The 23,134-nt window shown below is 35.0% G+C and overlaps 1 protein-coding gene across 1 annotated transcript in view; it reads right to left on the reverse strand.

The window, feature by feature from the left end:
• Positions 1-319: 319 nt before the first annotated feature.
• The window catches only part of CIR1 (corepressor interacting with RBPJ, CIR1), a 34,540-nt gene continuing 11,725 nt past the window's right edge, over positions 320-23,134 (reverse strand). Inside the window, exons 8-10 of the mRNA XM_036743364.1 lie at positions 3,638-3,744; positions 2,700-2,785; positions 320-1,270 (exon numbers count right to left, since the gene is read on the reverse strand). Of these exons, the coding sequence (XP_036599259.1) occupies positions 427-1,270; positions 2,700-2,785; positions 3,638-3,744 (1,037 nt within the window). The 3' untranslated portion in view covers positions 320-426. The remainder of the gene's footprint in view (positions 1,271-2,699; positions 2,786-3,637; positions 3,745-23,134) is intronic.

Consider the following 23,134-nt stretch of genomic DNA (forward strand, 5'->3'; position numbering starts at 1 on the left):
TAGTATTTAACCATTCTACAAGAGGATTTTACAAAGATTATGCTTTGCCCAAAGCAAATCTAAAACTTAAAAACAATGAGAAATTCAAATTAAATTATACCCATTCAATGAACTGTTGTTTTTTTAAAAAAAGATATTTCAAAACAAAGGAAACGTCATTTACAAAGTTATATGAGTGTTCATTCAGCATAGGAAAACAAAAAAACACCAAAAGAAAATATTTCTACAGACGGAAAAATAGGCTACTTACAAATATTCACAAGATTCATTCTCATGGTACTGATGGAGTTTTGTGCGTGAAATGACAATTTACAGGAGTGGAAAATGAAAATAGAGCTTTTTATTAGGAAGACAATAGTACATAATTTAGCCCTTGGGGAAGGTAGTCAATAAAACAGTGGAGCTATTTCTATTTCCAGGTACCTGTCACAGATACTCTCTCTTTATTCGGTCTCCACTCCTGCTTCGATGTCTGTGTGTCGCCCTACCACATTCCTCCCTGGAGTCTCCTCTGTGTTTCTTTTCACCTCTATACACACACGTGCTGGAGCTTCGGGACTCTCTCTTTCTGCTCTGCTCTTCGCTGGGGCTCCGGCCTGGTCTCTTTCTTGTCTGTCTTAGCCCAGAACTGCTGTGACTTGTGCTGGAGCTTCTATGATCTCTGTCTTCCTTGCTTTGGTTCCTACTATATCTCTCCTTGCCCTCAGATTCTCTCTTGCCTGGGCTGTGATTCTGCCTTTTGGACTTTCTTTCAGAACCACAGTAGCTCCACTTGTTATTGTCCCCAAAACTCTCTTGCTTTGAAAACCTCAACTTCTCCTTCACCTTTTCCTTGTGACTGTGACTACCGGAGGTCTCTTTATCAAGTCTCGCCCTCCCAGACTTTCCCCCCTTCCCTTCTGAATCACTGCTGTCACCTTCTGAAGACTTGGCTTTTTTTTTCTTCTTAGAAGCCATCTTCTTCCGTGTTTTTCTCTCTTTGCTGTCACTCTCACTGCTGCTTTCTGAAGTTTCACTGGAGGAGGAGGAGGAAGAGGAGGAGGAAGAGGAAGAAGAGGAAGATGAGGAAGAAGAGGAGGAGGAAGATGAGGAGGAGGAAGAAGAGGAGGAAGAGGAAGAAGAGGAGGTTGTAGAACTAGAGGAAGAGGAGGAGGAGGGGGACTTATTCTTATGTTTTCTGTGTTTACTTCTGCTTTTCTTCTTTTGCAGCTGCTGCTTCTTTCTATCTTTTTTCTTTTTCTTCTTTTTCTTCTCAAGGTGATCCAATTTCCTTTATTTGGAGATAAAAGAGTAATCACTATGCTAAACATAGCTCCTTGATTTCAGTTCAGTGGCTCAAGATTGTACACTGATTTTTAAAAAACATACTGTTGATACTGACTTTAAAATAACCATTTCTGTACTTTATTAAATGACAAATTTTTCTTTTAAATTATTTAAATTCAATATTACTTCCCTTTTCTGCAGTACTTATTCTTTCCAAAGGGGATGGAGTCAAGTGGCAAAAATAGCCTGGGGGGGCCTCCAAATAAATTTAGAACTGGAAAGAATTTTATACATCATACAGTTCATCTACCTGTATGAATAACATAAGCCTCATAATACACAAACACACATACTCCTCTCTCTTTTTCATAAAGAGTTATTTTTTTAAAAAGTAAAGAACAATGTTTCAAACTATAAAATTATTTTGAAGCTATAATGCATCAAAACCAATCAAATTCGGAAGGCCAATTTTTGGAATAGCTTTTGATTTAATGCCATCTTATTATTTTCTCTCTTATGCTCATAGTACTGAGTCAGAATTTGATACTACAAGATATTAAAATGATCATTCTGAGCTAAAGAAAGCCTAGTCCAATAGGTATATAAAAACACACTATATATGGGATGCCTTGGAACTTGGGTGTGTAGGTATATTTAGGCGAAAAAATTATATATTATACATGTGTATTAATGTAGGATGCCACTTTTTAAAAAACTTCTGTATTTTTCCAAATAATTAAAGATATTTGTTAGTTCTATTATCAAGTAATTTAGAATTTAATTTTTAAAAATTTTCTAGATTATTTAATTGGTTTATTAGAAACATTTGATCTACTCTAAATTACGTGTTTTCACTAGCCTCTGTCTCCATAAAATGGAAAGGCAAATTTATCGGTTTCTAAAAATTCCTAACACTTCTGTGGTACCTACAAAATATAAGCTCCCTCTATTGGTACTCTAGCAGAAATTTCATAATTTCAGGGGCAAACTGATACACAGAAAGATATAGACAACTTAAATATCCATTAGAAACCCAAAACTTGTTTAATTCAAATGACAAAAAAAAAATCAAAATTAAACAAAAATATAAGAAATTGGAAATGTTTTTAAGGAAAACTAGAAACAAAGAAATTTAAAATTTCTTCTAAAGAGCAAAATCTATAAATGTCTCTTAAGTATACTGGAAACCACCCTCCACCCCCAATAAATTTTATAGTATTAAGAAGTATAAAATGATACACTCATATTTCTTTCTTACTAAATTTCATCACTATAGTTGTACTTTAAAAACCAATTAATGTGATGAAGAGAACTGGAGTGTAAAGTATCTGCTATAAACCCTTAGGCTCACATGCAGTTAAATATGTACATTAAAATTCAACATAAAGAAAATTATAGCTCAAGTCATCAAGTATATACTTTGGTATAATTACCTGAGTAGTTTCTGTTTTTGTTTAGTTGATAGTGATTTTAAGAATTCAACTTCTGGATCTTCTTCACCCTCACTTGCGACATATTCCTGTACCAACAAGAGAATGATATTAAAATGCTAAATTTCCTAACAAGTTATAAGATTGCTTGACAAATACTTCTGGGTGAGTGGTGGAAAAAACACCTAAGGGGGATATGATGAACTGGGGCAGAGATGAACATCTGAGCCAGCATCAGGGTGTTTTAAGGAGGGATGCCAAAGCTACAAATCATCACATATCATAGCTTTCCTCCCCACCTTCTTCCCTCAGGCTGAATCATGTCAAACCTTTGAGATTTATTTTGAATTTAAGAAATTTACATAATGAATAAGATCATGGACCTTTAAAGGAACCTTAAAGCTGCTCCAATTTTTGGTTTCAAATTTTCAATACAACAGGGAGTCTTACATTTCATGTTTATCCCATGAGCTGCCTTCTTAATTTGTACAATCCCTCTCAATACTCAGAAGCATTGTGTTTCCATATGTGGACAACTTGAAAAAAATTAAGTCAATAAATAAATTTAAAATACTGTATTGTAATTTTGGGGGGGTTTGCTTTTACACACTTCTTTTTTTTCCCCCACCGGTTTGTCACCCAGATTCCTTAGGATCAAGGTAGCATCAAAGCACATTCAGAACTGTAACCAGTGGTGCCACTGGATAGTCCATTTACACTAACCAGAGGAGGTTTCATTTATTAAAAGAGAGGTTTAAAAATATAAGTTCTTATTTGCCATCTCGGTAAAGAAGCAAAACTACAGTAGATCTTAGGCATCTTCCATTGCTTTCTCTTGCTTTCCTATGGACATGCATATTGGAAAACATTAAGTAGCAATTCACAAGCAATCACATTTAGATTTATAGACATTTTCAGCTTACTGATAAAAAGATCATTACCTGTGATGGATCATTTGCGGTCAAGTTTCTCCCCAGTACATTTCGTTTTAGTGCAAACCCACTGTTTCTCATCTCCGCTATTAGCTCCGAGGGGTGCATTGATGGCCCTGTTCACAAAAATCACAGTTTGAATGTATCATTTATATCTCTCTACCTTTTTTGGACTCCACAGTAGGAATGCAGTTGAAGCTTTGTTAAGTAAAATCACAGCTAAATCAACTCAATAATCTTCTGCTGAGCAAATAATCAGATATGATTTTCTAAAACAGCAGTCTGGAGATTCAGAATAGAAAATAATTGCATTTTTCTTTACGTGCAAGGGGATTCTCTTCTTATGTAACTTTGTCATATTGAAAAAATACATTTTGTTACTGTTGGATTTGAGATTTTGAAACCTACCAAGAATGACGAAAAGATCATAATTAAATTTCCAATGGCCACTTCATACAAAAAGCCAATTAAAAGTGGGTATTTTAAAGGCACAAAAATTTTTCCTTATGTGGATGCTGACATCAAACAAAAAAAGTCAAATTGTCAAATATTACATACACAGTATACTAGACCTGGGAATTCTGCATTGTGAGCTTGGGCTCGGTGAAAAGGAACTTGAGGTAGGCTAGAGGAACATAAATTTTTGTTGTTGTTGGAGGGGGAACTGAGGGCAGGGGTGGTTCTTGTTTAGTGCTGAAATTGCCATTTTAAGCAGGAACTCAATCCAAGGTTTCTTTGTGGTCATGTAAGTATGGTGTAAGTAGCAACAGGAAGAATGGGCCAGGAAAAAATGGGGAAAACACACAAATCTAGAACAATCCTGAACAGACTTCTGGGTGTGTGCTCTCGCTTCCTACATCTTCTCTCCCAGGAAATTAGAGCATACCTCCTTCCTTTCCTCATTTATTTTCCTTATCCCTTATCTACTCTGTTGTGTTTTGAAAGGAGTCAAACAGTAATAAAATGCAGACATTTGATGACCTTGTTAAAAACACTTTGCTGTTGGAATATCTTCATGGATGTAATTCTGAATGCAAAAGCAGTATACATTTATGACATTTAACATCTTTTGCTATAGAGGGTGATTATGGGAAAAGAATGAAATTAGACTTTGTCCATTTTGACCTTTGGTTGTTTCCCCTGGAAAATGTTTTTGTGGATTAAGTTGGAACCAGATGTGATTATCATACAACTGAGTTACAGACTTTATTATCCCTGTCACTGTGAATAATTTAGGAGCTGACTTGCTGAGTTGTTGGAAAGATAGAGGAAAAGAGTCTATTCAGGGGTGGTGGTGGTACTAAATAAATATAACGATACCTTAATCTACTGAAAAAAGTAACAAAATTAATATCTATTAAATATAGCAATAAACAATTACACTTCATCCTAATTATTGTGAAGGGAGTCTTCTCAATATAGGGATTTCTGTCTGGGTTGCTAACAAGATTACTTTTTCCTACTCATGAAATTTAATTATCACTAGTTATTTTAAATTATTTCAACTAATCCAATGTGCTTATATAAAATTTGATAGTTAGGAACCCAAAATGATAAATTCCTAAATACAAATTAGATTTTTATTGCTACTCTCACTGTTTGCATTTAAGTATAATTTGTTAACCTTAACAATGTAATGCAAAGGTCTGAACATTTTTAATAGGTTTAAACATTCTATCATGCCTTCATTTGGGTGGCTATCTGAACTTGATATTTGAGTATAATTTACAAAGCAAAAAATTTTTGTGCTAAATTCGCAAAATTGTATTTACTTGTCAACAATTTCATTAAACAACAAATGAATTGAGCAAGTTAATATATCGGGAATTAAGCTGAAAAAACCACCCAGTGTACTTGTACAAGGCCAAAGAACATTTCCATTATGATGACAGGCTACTAATTTCATCAGTTTTCATCAAAAGATGGATAGTTTTTATAAGATGTTTTAGGAAACATGGTTTTCACATCAACTTTATTGTAGTTATAACTATTCCAAGGAAGTGAAAGTCCTTTTTTAAAGCTTGTTAGACTAGTTATTCTTTGTATGGACTAGCTACAACTTAGACAAAGGTCAATAGGCATCATCTAGTGGAAAGAATTTGGAGTCTAAGGATCTGAATTTTAATCCAGACCCAGAGATAACACTTAACTTTCCTTCATCTACAAAATGAAGGATTTGGATCATGTGATTTCTAAAGATCCTTCTAATATAAAAACGCTTTGACCCCATTTTCCCCCCTAAAATTACTACTTCTTTATCACCTCAACTAAACTTTTTCTGCAGAATCAAGGATGACCAGCATATTTGAGACCTTCAATGTGGCCTTTTTGCACACTTAGGATAATAAACACAAACTGAGATATAATTTTGATAACAATGAATTCAATGAGTTAGAATTAGAATGAAATAAAATGGTTCATATTGTTTTGGATATATTATAAATAATTTTGAACACTCACACATATGTAAAATAACTTCCCCCCCCCCCTTTACCACCAGACTAGGGGTTGTAATCAACTTCTATAAAACTGTTCCTAGTGGGTCTCATTCAACATAAGAGCCTTGGCAGTTGAAAGCAAAACAAAAACCCTCACTGCTATTCAAAATCCCATCTCCCAAACAAAAGGTCTGACCAATGGCAGGTGACAAAAGCAACAAAGAATGAGGACCATGAAGAAAGGGAAGAGAAACAGAATGTGACAAAATTTAGTTTTGCTCTCATATATATGAATCATAGGAAAAATACAATCACTTGTTTACATTTAACATAATTTTTACCACACATGATATCTATATTCTTGGGGATTCCTTGGAGAAATGCTACTATTTTTAGTTAAGACCTCCTCATTTCTATACTCCATGTATAACTGCAATCTACTAGTAGAACCAATGATGGTTTTCTATTCAGCATGTAGCTGTAATAGCACAGCATCTATAAATCAGTTAATGATATTTTCTTTACAATTTTCCAAAGAAAATGGTGCCATTTACATATAAGCATCTTGTTTTTAAAACTCTTTGCTTATCATAGCCCCATATGAAGTAGTGCAAGTATTGTTCCCACTTTACAAATAAGGAAACTGAGGAACAAAGAGGTTAGTGACTTGACCATGAATACAATAGCACCTGAGATGAGACTGGAAATAAAGTCTCCTTACTCCAAGTCTAATATGCTTTCCACTACATCATGCTTACTTCTGAACAAGAAAGGAGATGTGAATAAATATGAATTCTTAAAAGATACTTTGTCACTAGCATCATCAAATGTTCTGTTTGAAGACTGAAATAAGTAGGGTTAAATTATATTTATTAAACACTTATTAGCATGTCGAAATATACATTATAACATTGTAACATTAACTGAAAAACAATCTCTGCTTTTTAGAGTCTACAATCTAAGATACAAAACAGGTTAAGACAAATATAGAAGAAAACTGTTTCCAGTTTGGAAACAGAAATGGTTGTTTTTCATGTAGTAGTTACATTAAATTTTAGGTTTTTTTAATTAACAAAAATGTTTTCTCTCTCTTCAAACTTCCCAAACCCCTACTGAAAGAGTAAAAACAAAACTCTTGTAACAAATATTCATTGTGAAACAAAACAAATCCCTGCATTGACTATAACTAAAAGTTCAGATGCTGGTGAAATCACTTTTCAGCTTTGAACACATCTAATTCTATGCGCTTCTCTTGCAACTCAAACTGAAGGGCCCTAGCCTTTCTTAGACAGTGAAACTGGGATGACTATTTTTCTGTTATCTAAGCTGTTTGTATAGTTCATAGATAAGAGATAATTGATGGGCATTTGTCTTGCTTCCAGATGGAACTTGGTAGAATCACTCTAAAGATAATGGGGTTTGCAGAAAAAGCCCCTAGTGATTACACTTGCTTGTTCTCCAGATACTTTAATTGGGTTGAACTCCTATCCGGATCTATTGTTGGATTACTTTTGAGAACAGTTTCACCAAGTTCCACTTTCCTGCTGATCTCACTGCATCATTATAAAAAGTAACCTGGTGGGAACTTAGTAAGTTCTCATCCAGATCAACCCTAGCAGGCTACCATGGAGCACCAGCACCAGCTATGGGTTTAGTCTCAGTATATCCTACAGCACACAGATGGCATACTCAGAAAGTTAAATCAATAAATAACCTATATATTCAATGTGCAAATTGCTCCAAGAATGTTGATGTGATCTGACTTTTGTTTAAATTTGTTGCAATTTGTAATCAGAAGCAGAATCAGGTAGCATTTGAAATTCAAATTCTATACGTAAAGAACAAAAGTAGAGGTTTGTGTTAATGACCCCTTTGGTAGTCCAGCAAAACCAAAGGACACCTTCTAAGAATAATAGCTGAAGTGTATAAAATAAAACCCTGAAAATTACAAAGGATACCAATTCTACCGACATAGAGTTATTAAATTAGTAAGAACAAAACAAGTTCATGGGCTTCAGGTTAAGAACTCCTTAACTAGACAGACTAACCAGGAAAAAGGACAAAACAGAGGAATGGCCACTCACAGGTAAATTTTTTTTTCTCGACATGTGATTTCATCTGTATGTGGAACTCCCAGTGAGAAAATTCTATCCTCCAATGCAGATCAGTGAATATTCTGCAATACCTTCTTAGAGGCTTGCCTGGGATACTCGGAGATTAAATTACTTGCCCAGTTGTCTATCCACTATGCTGGGATACCTCTCAATTGAAAATATTCAGTAGCAAAATGTAAATTTGATCATTTTATTTCAGTATTTCAAAGATATATGATTTCAACATTGTAAATTCTTCCTCCAAATTGCAAACCATCCACATAAAATAACTGAAATTACATCACAAAAGAAATAACATTTTCACAAAATTTAGAAAAACTTTTGGTCATAAGATGCATAAAAGCCTATAAAATTGCAAGTGCTACACAGTGTACATGACTGACAGTGAGATCAGTGTTAAGCGTGGGCAAATTGCTTTATTTCTCTGGGCCTCAGTTCCCTTGTTTTTGTGAGGAAAGCATCATTTAAAAGAGAGCTATAATTATTACGATACAGAGATTTTCTGTGGCAGTGAAGGCTCCAGTCTACATTTCTTGATTTCACTACTAGAAGGAGGTACACTTACTCCTCTCAAGGTCAAATATCTGTTTCATTATTTAAACTAAAAAGATCTTCCAGTTGACCAGTTCTTCCACCCTGTCTCTGTGGTGCTGACTTGGGAAGAGGGAGGTGCTGATTGGTAGGAGGAAGGGTGTTGTATTGTTGCTGATTGTCTCTGAGGAGCTCCTTTCCCCATTGCTGATACTATGAGTGACACCTTGCAAGCTGGTAGTCCTTTTAAATAGGCCATCACTGACATTGAGCACAAACCTGTTGCCAGCTAATGGAACAGAACAAGGAAACAGGTGATTTAAATGTGTCTGGTTCCTGCTTTTCAGTTATTCAAGGACTTATGTCTTTCCATTTGTTCAGTAGACCTGACATCTATGAAGTTATAGGCTTAAAAGATTTTTGTTTGTTGAAAAAAAATCCTTCAAAGACCTTAACATAACTAAAAATAAAATCTGATATGACACATTATTGAGTTTGCATGCCATTCCTGTCACTGACTTGTAAAAGGATGTTTTAGGGCTGCCACCTATGTGTAAAAGCTCAGGAATGGGATTTATGACTAGGAGGAATTGTCAGGAATCATATTCCTTTCCTAATGCGATCACAGAATTTTTGCTTTTAAGAAAGTTTAAGTGAATAGTTCTCCTAAAAATTTCACAGTAAGAACAAGCAACATATAAGTCCCAAATAAAAAGTGAACTGGTTATTAATAGAGTGTGTGGGTGATTTTTATTTATATAAATGAAAATGTTTTATGTATGATTTTCTAAGGGTTATGCAAGAACCAATTGTACTAGATTGTAATGAAACTCTTTCATACTGGGAATTTTCCTGACACATTGCCAGTTCATCTTCATGGATGCTGAGAACAATAGGGCCTCTTATTGTCCTTATCTGAGTTCATAGGGAAGAAAGTCAATTTAATCGTTATTAAAATGTTCAATGTTAAGAAGAAATTCAACATTTAATTTATCCCTAAATGTTTTCTGAAAGATACATAAAAGGCAAGAAAATGTGAAACTCTATTCTGGGACAAAGCTGCCATGTTATAATTGTTCACATCAACATATTCTAGAAAAGCCTTGATGATTTTATTATTGTCCACCTTAGGGAGCCTCTGTAGTTAGAGGTGAGTGAATTACATTTGGTTGTCTTATTCATTATCACTCAATTTTTAAAAATTTTATTTATTCCTTTTGTTTTTTGATTTTTTTTTTGGAGGGGGGAAGGCAGGGCAATTGGGGTTAAGTGACTTGCCCAAGGTCACATTGCTAGTAAGTGTGTCAAGTGTCTAAGGCAGGATTTGAACTCAGGTCCTCCTGACTCTAGGGCCGGTGTTCCACTCACTGCGCCACCTAGCTGCCCCCCCTTTTGTTTTTTATACTAGTCATTTCCCAATATAATGTCTTACCTACAATGGAACGCTCCTGTGACAAAGGAAAACAGTTAAAGTGTGAGTGGAACTGTAGAGATGAGATCAGCTGTGTTTAAGGCTAGATAACTGACAAAATGGCAAAGTGGTCCCTCAAAACAGAATTAAATTTAATGGGTACAAGTGCACTTTGAGACAACTACTTTCTGCCCCCTTACAAATAGGATAGATAGAAATTCACTACACTAGACACAAATAGGGAAGACAAAGTAGATGTGTTAGAAGTGTGGAATGGTGTCACAAACTGTCCTTGTGAAACAGTGTCCTTGTGAAAATATTTCAAGACAACACATGTGAAAAAGATGAGAGAGGAAGCAATTTATGGCACATATTAATCAGCCCCTTGTTAGAGTACTGGGCTTTGATCACTAGATTTTAAAGAGCTAAGATGAAAAGTTGTTTGAGGTTGAGGACCATGTCTTACTCACACGTGTATCTTTTTGTTGTTGCTGTGCAGTCGTCTCTGACTCTTCATGACCTCATTCGGGGTTTCCTTGGCATACTGGAGTGGTTTGCCATTTCCTTCTCCAACTAAGATTCTACTACTGACCTGAATATAGACCAACTAGGGTTTGAGAGGTTGTATAGCATTGTGGATTATGTGACAGCCTAGGAGTCACTAAGAAATGAGCTTAAGTATTGCCTCTGCCATATGCTGGCTGTATGATCTGGAGAAGTAATCGACATAAGGAATATGCCTGGAATTCATTCCCTCCTTAACTCCATCTCTTCCTTCAAGAACCAGTTCAAGTACTATCTTTAAGTATGAAGTTCTTTTCCCAATAGTTATTAACATTTCCCCAATAGTTAGTGCCTTCCCTCCAAAATTAATCTGCATTTAACTACTTTGTATATATGTGTATTAACTTCCATATGCATGTGTGTCTTCCTATTTAGGATGTAAGCTGCATTAGAATGACTGTTTCACTCTCAGCACAGAGTAGGTACTTAATACTTCATTATTGACTTTAGCCTGAATCTGGGTGATGGTACTGGAGTTATCAAGGAAGAGATAAATTTCAGAGATATCTGCAAAGAACAACACAAGGTATAAAGGAGATACATAATTCAGTAAGTTAATGAGTATTTATGAAGCACCTACATGTGTCAGGCACTGTGCTAAGTGCTGGGGATACAAAGAAAATTAAAAAAAATCAATCCCTACTCTCAAGGAGTTAGTTCACAGTCTGATGGAGGTGACAACATGTAACGACTATGTACAAAAAAGAAATCTACAAGACGAATTGGAGATAACAGAAAAGGGAAGGCCCTCACGCTAAAAGGGATCAGGATCCCTACATATACAACAAAATATTTACAGCAGCACTTTTTGTGAAAGTATGATCGGGAAATGGCCAAATTTTTGGTATATCAACGTAAAGGAATTACTTCATTGTAAGAAATGAAGAAAATGATCAATACAGAAACGGGTGGAAAGATGTACATGAGCTGATAAAGAAGTCAAAAAACAAAATATAAGACTATAACAATGTAAACAGTAAGAAACACCCCCCCCCACAATGAGTATTACAAAATTATAGATAACAAGCTCCGATTGAAAGAAGATTTCTGAGAAGACACTCCCACTCCAACCCTCTGCAGACGTGGGAGATCAACAAATGTTGCACATTGCACATATTTTCAGACTTTTTGATCAATTATGTTGATTTTTTTCCTTCATCTTTAAAAATAACTTTATGTTATATGAGACTGGTCTCTGGGAGGGGGTAGGGAAAGGAACACTGGAGAGAATTATGGGAACAAGACATCAATACAACTTTAGTTTTCAAAAAGGGATCAGGAAAGACTTCTTGTAGAAGGTGGGATTTTAGCAGTGACCTGAATGAAACCAGGAAATCTAGGAGATGCAGAGGAGGAGGGATAGAATTCCAGTCATGGGGAACAGTCATTGAAAACGCAATCAGGAGATGGAGTGTCATATGAGAGGAGCAGCATAGAGACCAGTGTCACTGGATTTCAGGAATGAATCAGCGTCTGAAATTTTTTACCTAAGCGATGGGATGAATTAGGATATCACTGATAAGCCAGGGAAGTTGGGAGAGGAGAACTAATTTTGAGAGGTGATTAGTTTACTTCGAGAAATGCTGAATTTGACATGACAGCAGACATCCAACTAAAATTTTCAGAAAAGCAGTTGGGATTCAGCATTTTCCCTTCATTACACTATAAGCTGTTTTGTTTTTGGTATTCTGGTAAGAACTCTGAAGACTTAGGTTTTAGTCCCCACCACCAACTAGCTGTATGATCTTTGAAAAGTCACTCATTTTCTTTGGTCCTTAGCTATATCATTTTTTAAAATGAAGAAACTGTGTTAAATTATCTTCTAGGTCAATTCCGGCCTTAATACTTTATGACGGTGAAAAAAACCCTCAGAATTTACCACCACTTGCTTAGGAGAGGGCAGAGACAAGACAATGAGCCCTGCAGCACTTATTATATACACATCTATATATTGCTACTGTCTTCTAGCTTTGAACTTACTTTGGGTGATTAGGCATTGCCTGGAAAACCCTCTCAGATTCATAGTTCTGTGCCAACCCTTTCCTCTTCACTGTTCTGTGCAACCCTTTCCTCTTCGCTGTTTTCATTTTCTCTGCACTATCTGAGAATTTTTGTATGACTTTGTATAACTACAAAGATTTTTCTTTGTAGTCACAACTGCAATGAATATAGTGTTTATCTCATGCTATCTTATTTGTTAACATGGTTCATATAGGTAAGTTTGTGGCCCTGGTGATTGGTTTTATCCCATGATTAGATTAAATCCCTTTAAACCAGAGATAGAAGATTTCTTTACCTAGCACAGGGCTTGGAATATATGTGATTACTTCATTAAAGCAGAATCCAAGAGTTCTGATATGTCCTAGTAAACTAAAGTAAGACTTTAAATATAGCTTATCTTAAAAACAAATACATACACAGCGATACACCAAAGATTCATTAGACAGTTGCTAGAAGAACAGAAGGCCTAAGAGGTATGCCCGTGGGTTACACCTAGTGTCAGAGAGAGGATGACAATGTCAATGCTGGTCTTTCTGACTCCAAGGTTAGCACTCTATCCAGTATCTCTTGCCTCTTAAGTGTGTACGTGTGTGTGTGTGTGTGTGTGTGTGTGTGTGTGTGTGTGTGTGTGTCTATCTCTTTATATGGTGTTATATGTACGCAAGTTAGATTATGAGTAGTAGATTGTTTTGTTAAGGGTGGGAAACATGTAAAAGTTTACGCTGCTTCACAGAGCAAAAGAAATAGTGTTCTTCAAAATCCACAGGTGATTTGGATGAAAGTCATTAGCTCACTAGTTGTGCTAAGTTATTCTTCTACTTAGTCACAAGCCTACTCTTGACATGGAGCCTGCAGATTGTGAGTAGGTAGTATGATTTTAACAGGATATACAAAACAGGTTATACAAAAAATATGAGAGAATGATTTGAGGGCTTACATTATAGGTGGGTGTGGAACGCACACACCATGATATCCTTCTGAGATTAGGAAATACGTAGCTTCTACCACCCCTCATAGTTCTTTAAAACAGAGTTGAGATTAATTCTATGATATAACGGTACCACAATTAACTAGTAGATCACAATAGAATTTTATATTACAACCACTTTAATAACAAATCTAATCATACTGAATTATGATAATGCTTAAAACAGTTTCAAATGATTTAATCACTGGTAATGGCTTAAAATAAAATGGTCAAAGATTTTACAAAGTATTAATCACCATTATTAGTGTTCAGACCTTTGGAACACTGTGGCGTTACCAGTTTGACTTTGTACTTTCTCTGATTTGACAGGCTTTTAATATAGTTTTCTGCTGTGTACATTAGTATTGATTTTCCATTAAACTTCCGTAAATACAAAAAATACAAGTGGTTCTCTCACTGGTCTACTACACGTAAAAACAACAGAGACAGAAATTGTATTCTCAGTTTGCCTCAACTATGGACCATTCATTCATTCATTAGTTTTCAGAACCACTTTCTGCTGCTTAGTTTGTTTGCACAAAGAATATTTCTATTACGAAATTCTGCCAGATTTCGATCTGTCTTAGTAGCTATCCCAGTAAGATTTCCAATTCTTGACGGAGTGGCCATTAGAGAACTCTATGGCAGAGGGAAGTGGAATTTTCAGAGTTTCTTCTTTGCCTACCAGAGTCTCTGTGAGCATAGAGGATTGCTAAGGCACTTTTCTAGATGTTTGTCTATGCCTATTAAAAACTTATGATCAGATAAATTCTGTGAAATTTCTTGGCCAATCATCTCCCCAAGGCAACATGGTCCTTTCAATGGAAAATAGGAAGAAGTAGTTCCTTCCATAGACAATTCTTCATCAGTGCAGTAAACTCTTCTTTACTGGCAATTTGCTTAATATGAACCCTTCCATGCAGTAAAAGGACTACTTTTAGAATGATGCCCCAAATCTGTAACGCTCCTCATTGAACAGAATATGATCGTTTCAATCTGATATTCAGATACCTTGAATATCAAAATGTGAAAATGGCCAAATGCCAGCTACAGACAATAGAACGAACATCTTGTTTAGTATCCACGGTTGACATTAATATACTCTTTATATATAATTAAGATTTAAACTACAGGCAATTCTATGTAATTCAATGGACATTTGAGTCTTATAAAAACATTTTATGGTGTTATTTTAAAATTACATAGGTATGCAATATATGACAACTTGATTTTGGAATTTCAAACTCAAGAAACTAAAATCAAGCAAATGAATTCAATACATTTCCCCATGAGATTCAGATTAATGAAATTCTAGGGGTTTCAAGTTTTACTCTGTTAGGGCTCACTATAGCATACAGGTGAACCTGGGTCATGGAAGGCTTTACCAAAGAAGCACAACTTTGGGAGGGCCCACCAACCAAAAAAGTTTTTTTTTTTAAATATAGGTCAAGCAACAAACTGCTTATCTATCATTTGATACATCAACAGAAAGCTGTTGCATCAAGTGATTAATTTTTTTGGTTACAGCTTACTCTATAACATCTATCAGTGGAGGTGATACCCACACTAATGAAATAATGAATCCCTGAAGTATATACGTATTGTATTTTTTTCTTATCACATTTTTGTAACAACATGATCTTGCTAGCAAGTGACCCAGCGGAGCATGGTTGGTTTTTCTTGCTAATCCAATCCAATAAAGCACTGTGCTAGACTGGGGCAGGGTGGAACAAAGACAAAAGCAAAATGGTCACTGCCTCCCAGGGGAGCTTACAATCACGTGGGGAAGTATAATAGTCAGGATTGTGTTTTGGGGGTAAATGCTCAGTTGGTAGAAAAGAGGGAAAACAATATTAATAACTCACATTTATATAATACTTTCAGGTTTACAAAACAGTTTCCTCACAACAATACTGTCAAGTTGGTGGCGCCTATATCATCATCCCATTTTACAGATGACAAAATGAAGGCTCAGGGACATCATTTACCTCACATAGCAAGTGTCACAGGAGGGAAAAAAATGACCTGGTTTAGATGGGCAGTGTTAGTGGACATGTAGCCTTACTTTTCTGGAAGGATTAAATGGTGGGGCTAAAATAGTGGACTCGAATGACATGACCTGTAGCCCTTAGAAGTACTACAAGAACCACAGAAATATAAAGTTCACAGTATTTTAGAGCTAGAAGGGGGTCTCAGAGATCACCTTGTCAGCTCTCTCTCATTTTATCAATAAAGAAATTAAGGCTCAGAGAGGTTGAGTGCTACCCAAGAGCACACAGTAAACAGTGAACCAGAATTCAAATCCAGGCCTGCTGACTCCAAATCTTAACATTCTTTGCACTGTGTCTCTCATCAGTGCAATTTGTTTTGTTTTGTCCCTCCTAACCAGCCCTCCCATTATAGACTTAAGACTTAGAGCAAGAGGTCATCCAATCCAATCCTATTTTACGTATAAAGAAACCAGGGAATTTAAGTGACTTACCTCAAATCATACAGGCGCTGGGTGGCTCAGTCAGGATTTGAAACCAGGTCCTTTGGTGCCAAATCCTGCTTTTCTTCCACCCAGTACCGCATAGCCTCCCTTAGATTAATAAAGTGAAGGGTGAAATACCACTAACTTCCAATGAAAAAGTAAGCTTCAGTAACTGGTCAACTTGACTGGAATTCAACTATCATTTAATGAAGGATAGCTATATTTATGTCCTATTCTCTTGAAAAATGCATAGTTATGAGATTAACCTATTTAGAGGCTTTTTGGTGTATTAGAAAATGTACCAATAGCAAAAAAAAATTTCAGCTGTATTTAAATAGTAAAATTAAAAGGGAATAATTATTAAAAGGAACTGTTGTACTGAGAACAATAGATTTAAAAATAAAAAAAAAACTGAGAGCAAAGCCACCATGCACAATAAGAATATAAATAAGAGAAGCTAACAGTTATTGGGGAAAATAAGAGTTGTAGTGTACACAGTCATAAGGCAGTCTTAGTGGTCATTTAATGAGCTATATTTTAATATAAACATTTTATGTGGATTCAATTTATTGCTGAAACCTACACATTTCACATATAATTTTTGCTGTTATCTTGATGATGAAAACGGAAAGTTAAGAAGATCTTATCAGTGGAAAACATATTCTAAACCAGCTTAGTACAAAGAAGCATTTTGATTGCCTAATTTAACTTTGTAAAGGAGTAGTAAATCTTATAGTTGGTCTCTGTAAACCTCACAGCTGGAACATTCTAACACTACCTTACAGTTTCAAGTGATCAAAGTAAGTTACTTTATATACTAAACTAAGAATTTCATAATAGAAATAATGCAACACCAGGGGGTACAGTTATCATGAAATAATTACACTCCTGGGAGATTACAGACACAAGGCTGTACCCCAGGGGTGTGATTATCCCATGATAACCACATCCACTGAAATTGCCTTATTGCAAAAATAATCTCTATTCACTGGTGAGACATTATTCAATAGGTGATTTTTTTTTTAAATGAAAAGATTGTATTTTTTAGCTCAAATCAGCAAGTGGATTAGGAAATTGGTCAGTTTATTTTTCTGGGCATTCAAACTTTGAATACAGGATTGTTATTACTTGCTTTCCTGTTTGATACAGTATAGCTTTGATTTTGTTTCTGAGAAGCTCTTAAGAGTTTCTATTATCATCAGACAAGTATTTCTAAAGGTTACAGCTAAGTTGTTCAGGCCAACCTTAAAGGTGGGCAATTCAATGGAGCATCTACTTAGCGATAAAAACTGAACTAAGCTCCAACTACCTTAAAAGAAACTACCTAAGTCCACAATGAATTAAAGCCCTAAATTCATGACATTAAGCATATGCAGAAGAGATTTTAAAGACAACTGTCCATTTATATCCATATTTACAAAGACGCACGCTCATCAGAGCTCACATTTATGTGGGTGTTTTAAGGTTTATAAAGAATTAGAATCCTACAAGGTAGTTTATGTGTATTCTTATACAGGTGCACAGTACAAAGTGCTGGACTTAGAAACACTCCACCAAGATGTGTGTTCTTGGGCAAGTCACTTATCCTTTGTAGGTCTTCAATTACTCATTTTTAAAATGAGGGAGATTGAACTAGATAACCTAGCTCTAAATCTGTTACCTTAATAAATGACTTGCCCAATGTCACACATCTAGTAAGTGGCAGAGCTGGGATTCAAACTCAGGTCTTCTGATTCTAAGTCCAGAACTGTCTGGCACTAAATACAATTTAATGATTTACATTCTACAGTTAAATATATCCTCCACTAAATTCCTATAAGAAATCAGATGGTGAAAGTTAAAGATATATTTCTACGATAATCCTATTTGTGATCATTTATAACTTTGTCATACTCTTAGCTGTCTAAAGTAAAAAATTTTTTTTTTCAAAAAAAGCTCTCTATGCATACTTGTTTATGTACAAAAAAATCCCAACCAACCAACCAAACTTCCAGTTTTCAATGTATCATAAAATGTGTTTCTTATGAATTTCATATGAACATCTCTTCTAGTTTGCAAGAAAATTGTTGGTTTATAACTTTATCGATTTTTAAAAAGTTTTAATGATGCCTTTTGTTTTTCTTATGTCACAGTCATTTCCCAATCTCTCTCTCACTCTCTCCCACTGAACAAAGAAAAACAGCTGAGAAAAACCAACCATATAGTGACTGTAACTGGCAATGTATACAACGTTCTGCATCCAAAAATCCTAACCTCCACGAGAAAAGGGAGGTGCACTTCATCAGCTACTCACCTGGTAATCTGAATTCAGCTGCCTTTCAGTAATCTATTTGTTTACATTACTATAGTTAGCGCTCGTGTATGTGTATGTATATGACATATAGCTCCCTCATTTTACTTTTCCATGTGATTGTTTGTATAACTCTTTCCATGTTCCTTTGAATTCCTCATATTTGCCATTTCTTATAATACAATAACATTCTACTTCATTTACAAATCATAATTTGTTTACTGCCTTGCAATTTAAAAATACTGTTTGAAGATTACCACAGACAAAATTTCATCATAATTTAAAAAAACTTTTTTTTCACCAGATGACTGGGTCATAATGAGGACATGTCTTATGGAGATTAGATACTTGAAATAACTGTTAGAAATATCACTGTCTTTCTCCAATTCTTAGAAATGATGAACTTTTTTTTAAGCAATTTTAAGGACTTCATGCTTTTTTCATATATCCAGGCAGTAATGCACATGTCTTATAGTAACTTACATTTCTAACTCTTCCAAATTCTACTTTTCCAACTCTTCCCCACTTGTCTTTTCATTACAACAAGAAAAGGAAACCAGCAATCACATAATTTGAGAGTTGAAGGGTCCCTTGGCCATCTAGTCCAACTTACAGGTCAAAGGAATCCTTACTCTAACATATCTGTCTGAAGGCCTCCAAGAAGGGGAAACCCACCACTTCTTTAAGCAGCTCATTCCATTTTTAGACTACTCTAATTGTCAAGAAATTTTTCCTGACATTGCAACTTCCACCCATTGATCCTCCTTCTGCCGTCTGGAACCAAATGATACAAATATAATCCTTCTTCCACAGGATGACCCTTTGTATACTTGAAGACAGCTATCATGGCCCCCCTCCCTCAGTCTTCACTTCTCTAGGCTAAATATTCCCAGTTCTAATATTTTAGTATTTTGAGATGATGTTTGGTATGGATATTGATCTATAGTTTTCTTCCTCTGCTTTGTCTCTCCCTGGTTTAGGTATCAAGACCATTATTTCTATAACAAAAAACACATCCCCAGTTCTTTCAATGGATTTTAACCTAATACTATGAAACTCTAACCCTTTAAATTAAAAAAAAAAAGTCATATCAAGAAGTGTCTAAGTGATAGATTTATTAATGTTCTCCCATTGGTATTTATGATTCATAATTAAGGTAAATTGTTATATATGTAGCTTTATGTATGAACAATATGCAATTAAAGTAAATTAACACCACAAAGTATCTTAATTTTTGTGTATAATTTGGATTCATAAAGTACCTTTCTCTAAGTTTTTTTTTTTAAATTCTGCACATAGGACCAAAAAAAGTGCATTTCATATACAAAGTAGAACAGAAAAGGATGGCTGCATATGAAATCATGAATCTTGACTACATATCTTGTTTTTTGTAAAATACCTTTCTTCTGAAGAATTTTGGCACTAGTTCTCTGATAACTATTTGTTATTTATTTCTGTAGAGATAATGAAAAATGCTCCGAAAAGTATAGAAGTGTTGAATAAGAGACTCTTTGGGGGATTGAGACTTGTGATTTCAACATTGTAAAGAACTTTCTTTTAGATCTAGATAACAAAGTGCTGCCCAGGGCACTGAAAAGTTACGTGACTTGCCCCCGTCACAGTGTTAGTATGTGCTGAAGGTATGACTTGATGGCAGTTCTTCCTGATTTCAAGGCCAGCCTCAGTCTAATCTTCCTTTCAAGGGACTATTATGTAAACCAACAACATTGAATGTGAGCAAGTTCGAATTCTTTACTGACTATGCATTTAAATTTACATTATGCATTTACTTTGTATTATTGCCAGCATTTGAGGTAACATACATTCTGGGATACATAGTCTCATATCTTTTCTAATTTTCTGTATCTGCACTGCAAAGAGCTAGGAATTTAAATGCAAGGTAAAAATTACAGTAAAGGAAACACAATCAAGCATTAAACTCAAGCTCTGATAGAGTAGATACAGTAAAGGAAACACAATCATGCATTAAACTCAAGCTTTGATAGAGTAGATAAAAATGCATTTTATGAATGACATATATTGTGAGATTTTATTACTTTTTATACTAAGCATATCTGCTTTCACTAAAGTTCACAAAAATAAATCTGGGTTTTTAAACTAAGCTGGAAAGGCTCTGAGCACAAAATCCATACTATGGCCCTCTTCTTGGGAGCTGACCAGATAAGTTTTGACAGACTGTTCACCAGAAGGTTGGCCACAAAACAATGCCTTATTTCAGCCACAGTGACTCCTGAAGATGGTCTAAGGTACAAAAGTGTCTTTTATGTGCATGACTCGAAGAAGAATCTACCAACAAAAATACAGATCTTCTGATAAAGCATATAAATCCACAATCTATCGCTTTCATTCTGGATTTGTAAGTTCCCTTTACAAAGTAATTAAGAAGCATCTTAGAGTAACCTATAGGACAGACATAAAAGGCATATAGAATAAAGTGTAAAGTTTAATAGTTGCAGATGTATTTGCTTGGTATTTTCATAAAGAAATGGAAAATGTACTTGAGAAGCCAATTAGGAAATACTTAAGACTCTAGACTCTGCATTCCATTCAGTCATATCTGATTCTTTGTGTGATCCCATTTAGGATATTCCTGGCACATCTTAAGCTCAGAATAATTTAAGTTTCAGGTAACCCAAAGGGTAATAATTCTTTGAGGGTAAGGACCAACAATGAAATCAAATTTGTGAGTGACCAAAGATAGGATGGAACTAAGAAGATTTAGTAGGGCATTTGAACTGATCAAGACAGCTGCTCTACATAACAGGCTAAAAATTAGGATTCTTTAATCTGGAAAGATGAAGAAGACCAAGAGGGAATAAAATTAAAGCCTATAAAATTAAGAACAGTTTGTAAATGGAACACAGCTTCCTTCATCAGAGTCCAGAATAAATTAAATTGAACCAATTGCCCCTGGAACTTTGATAGAGGTAAATTGAAAACAAAAATTTAAAGTACTTTACACAGTGGGTAGTATTTTGGAAGCTCATTACATTACCACTAAAAAGTGGTACATAATGAAAACATAAAGAGATTGGGAAAAGGCTTAGACACATTTACAGAAGAAACATTTATAATAGATTACTAAGCGAAATAAAGATGTTTATAGTATGTCTCTAACTTTTAAGGGTGACATCAAAGAAAAACAGCCACATTCTTCTACATTTACTTCTCTTCCTGCCAGAGACAGACACCTGAGCTGAATGAGAAATGTAGGTCTGGTCACCGGCAGTTTTTATATGGATAAAATATTAACTATTTTTAAAAAAAGAAGATAGGCTGTTTAAGTTATTGCCTTTCAAACTTTAAACATAAATATGGACTGATGGTTGCTACTTATTCTGTTCAATTGAATTAAAAAATGCTTAATCATGAATTTATAGATACACTATATTTATTTAAGTCACTAGTAATTCAAAGTAATTCAATGAATTTGCCCTAGCTATATTCTGGAACTCCTTAAACCAACATTCTATCAGTTCTGCAACAGAGTAGCCATTAAGTTACATACTTTAATCAATAATACCATAATTTCACCCATGAGTTCCTTCAACTCTCTCTGGTACATCTGTGCATTTATATCCACTTGATGTAGTACCTCCAGCTTACTAATCTTAAAGGAGAGTTTGGAAAGAGGCCTATGCTTCCCTAACATCTTCCTCTGTAAAGAGGAAGAAACTTGCTTTCTCCACCTCTGAACATATCTATCAGACCACAACAAATAAACAGACCTTCTAATTCTCTAGCTGGTTCTAGTTATTCAGAACTTGGACAAGCGTTCTAAGGAAAACATATGATCTTACGAATAGCATCAGGTTGTTTGATGTCTGAGAGTCGGCCTAAGTTCCTTTTTGAAAACACCACTTCTACCATGTCACTCACCTGCTCAACAACCTATTATTGGCTTTTTACTGTCTATCACATCAAGTCCAAACTCAGCGAGCCCTCTACAATATGGTTTCTATTTAACCTTATTTTGAAATACTACTTGATTTATGTTCAAGTCAGGCCAGGCCAGGCCTTTTGTTGTTCTTAATGCAGGTAAGATTATACTTTACCACATTTGTTCCAATCTTAGAAGCCCTTTCCACCTCTTTCTACATACACAAATTTTACGTATCCTTTATAAAGGCACGCCCCCCCCCCCCCGCCCTTTTGATGAAATTGTCTCCAACTACTCTAACCCTTTTACTATAATCAAAAAAGTCTATACTACGTGATTTAGCACAATTGTTTCAAATACTTTCAACTTTATGGCAGGTTATGTGTAGGGTTTAATACTTGACTGACTGATGATATACAGTTTGTCAAATGTATAGTCTCTAAACATAATTTATAATGAAAAACAAAAGTACTAAAATTTAAGTAAGAAATTTGTTTCAGGTACAAGGTTCATGTCACTAAACCATCTTTCAAGCATATACACTGGGTTTTTGAAATCTTAACAGTTTAACAATAGTTCATCTACCTTAGGGCAGAAGGATTTACTAACTTTAATCACTACCTAAAGAATAAACACCCAGGACATTTGCTCATTTTTTCTTTCATAAACTTTTAATCACAAGATGAAGTTAAGGTTGAGTTCAAAGACATTAAGCTTTATTTAGTGGCATAATCTAAAAAGAGCCTTATAGAGAACAAATTTAGAATCCCTAAAAATATAGTAATGATGACATCATCATACATTGTGCATCTGTGT

Source organism: Trichosurus vulpecula, chromosome 2 (genome assembly GCF_011100635.1).
Source record: "Trichosurus vulpecula isolate mTriVul1 chromosome 2, mTriVul1.pri, whole genome shotgun sequence".
Lineage (NCBI taxonomy): Eukaryota > Metazoa > Chordata > Mammalia > Diprotodontia > Phalangeridae > Trichosurus > Trichosurus vulpecula.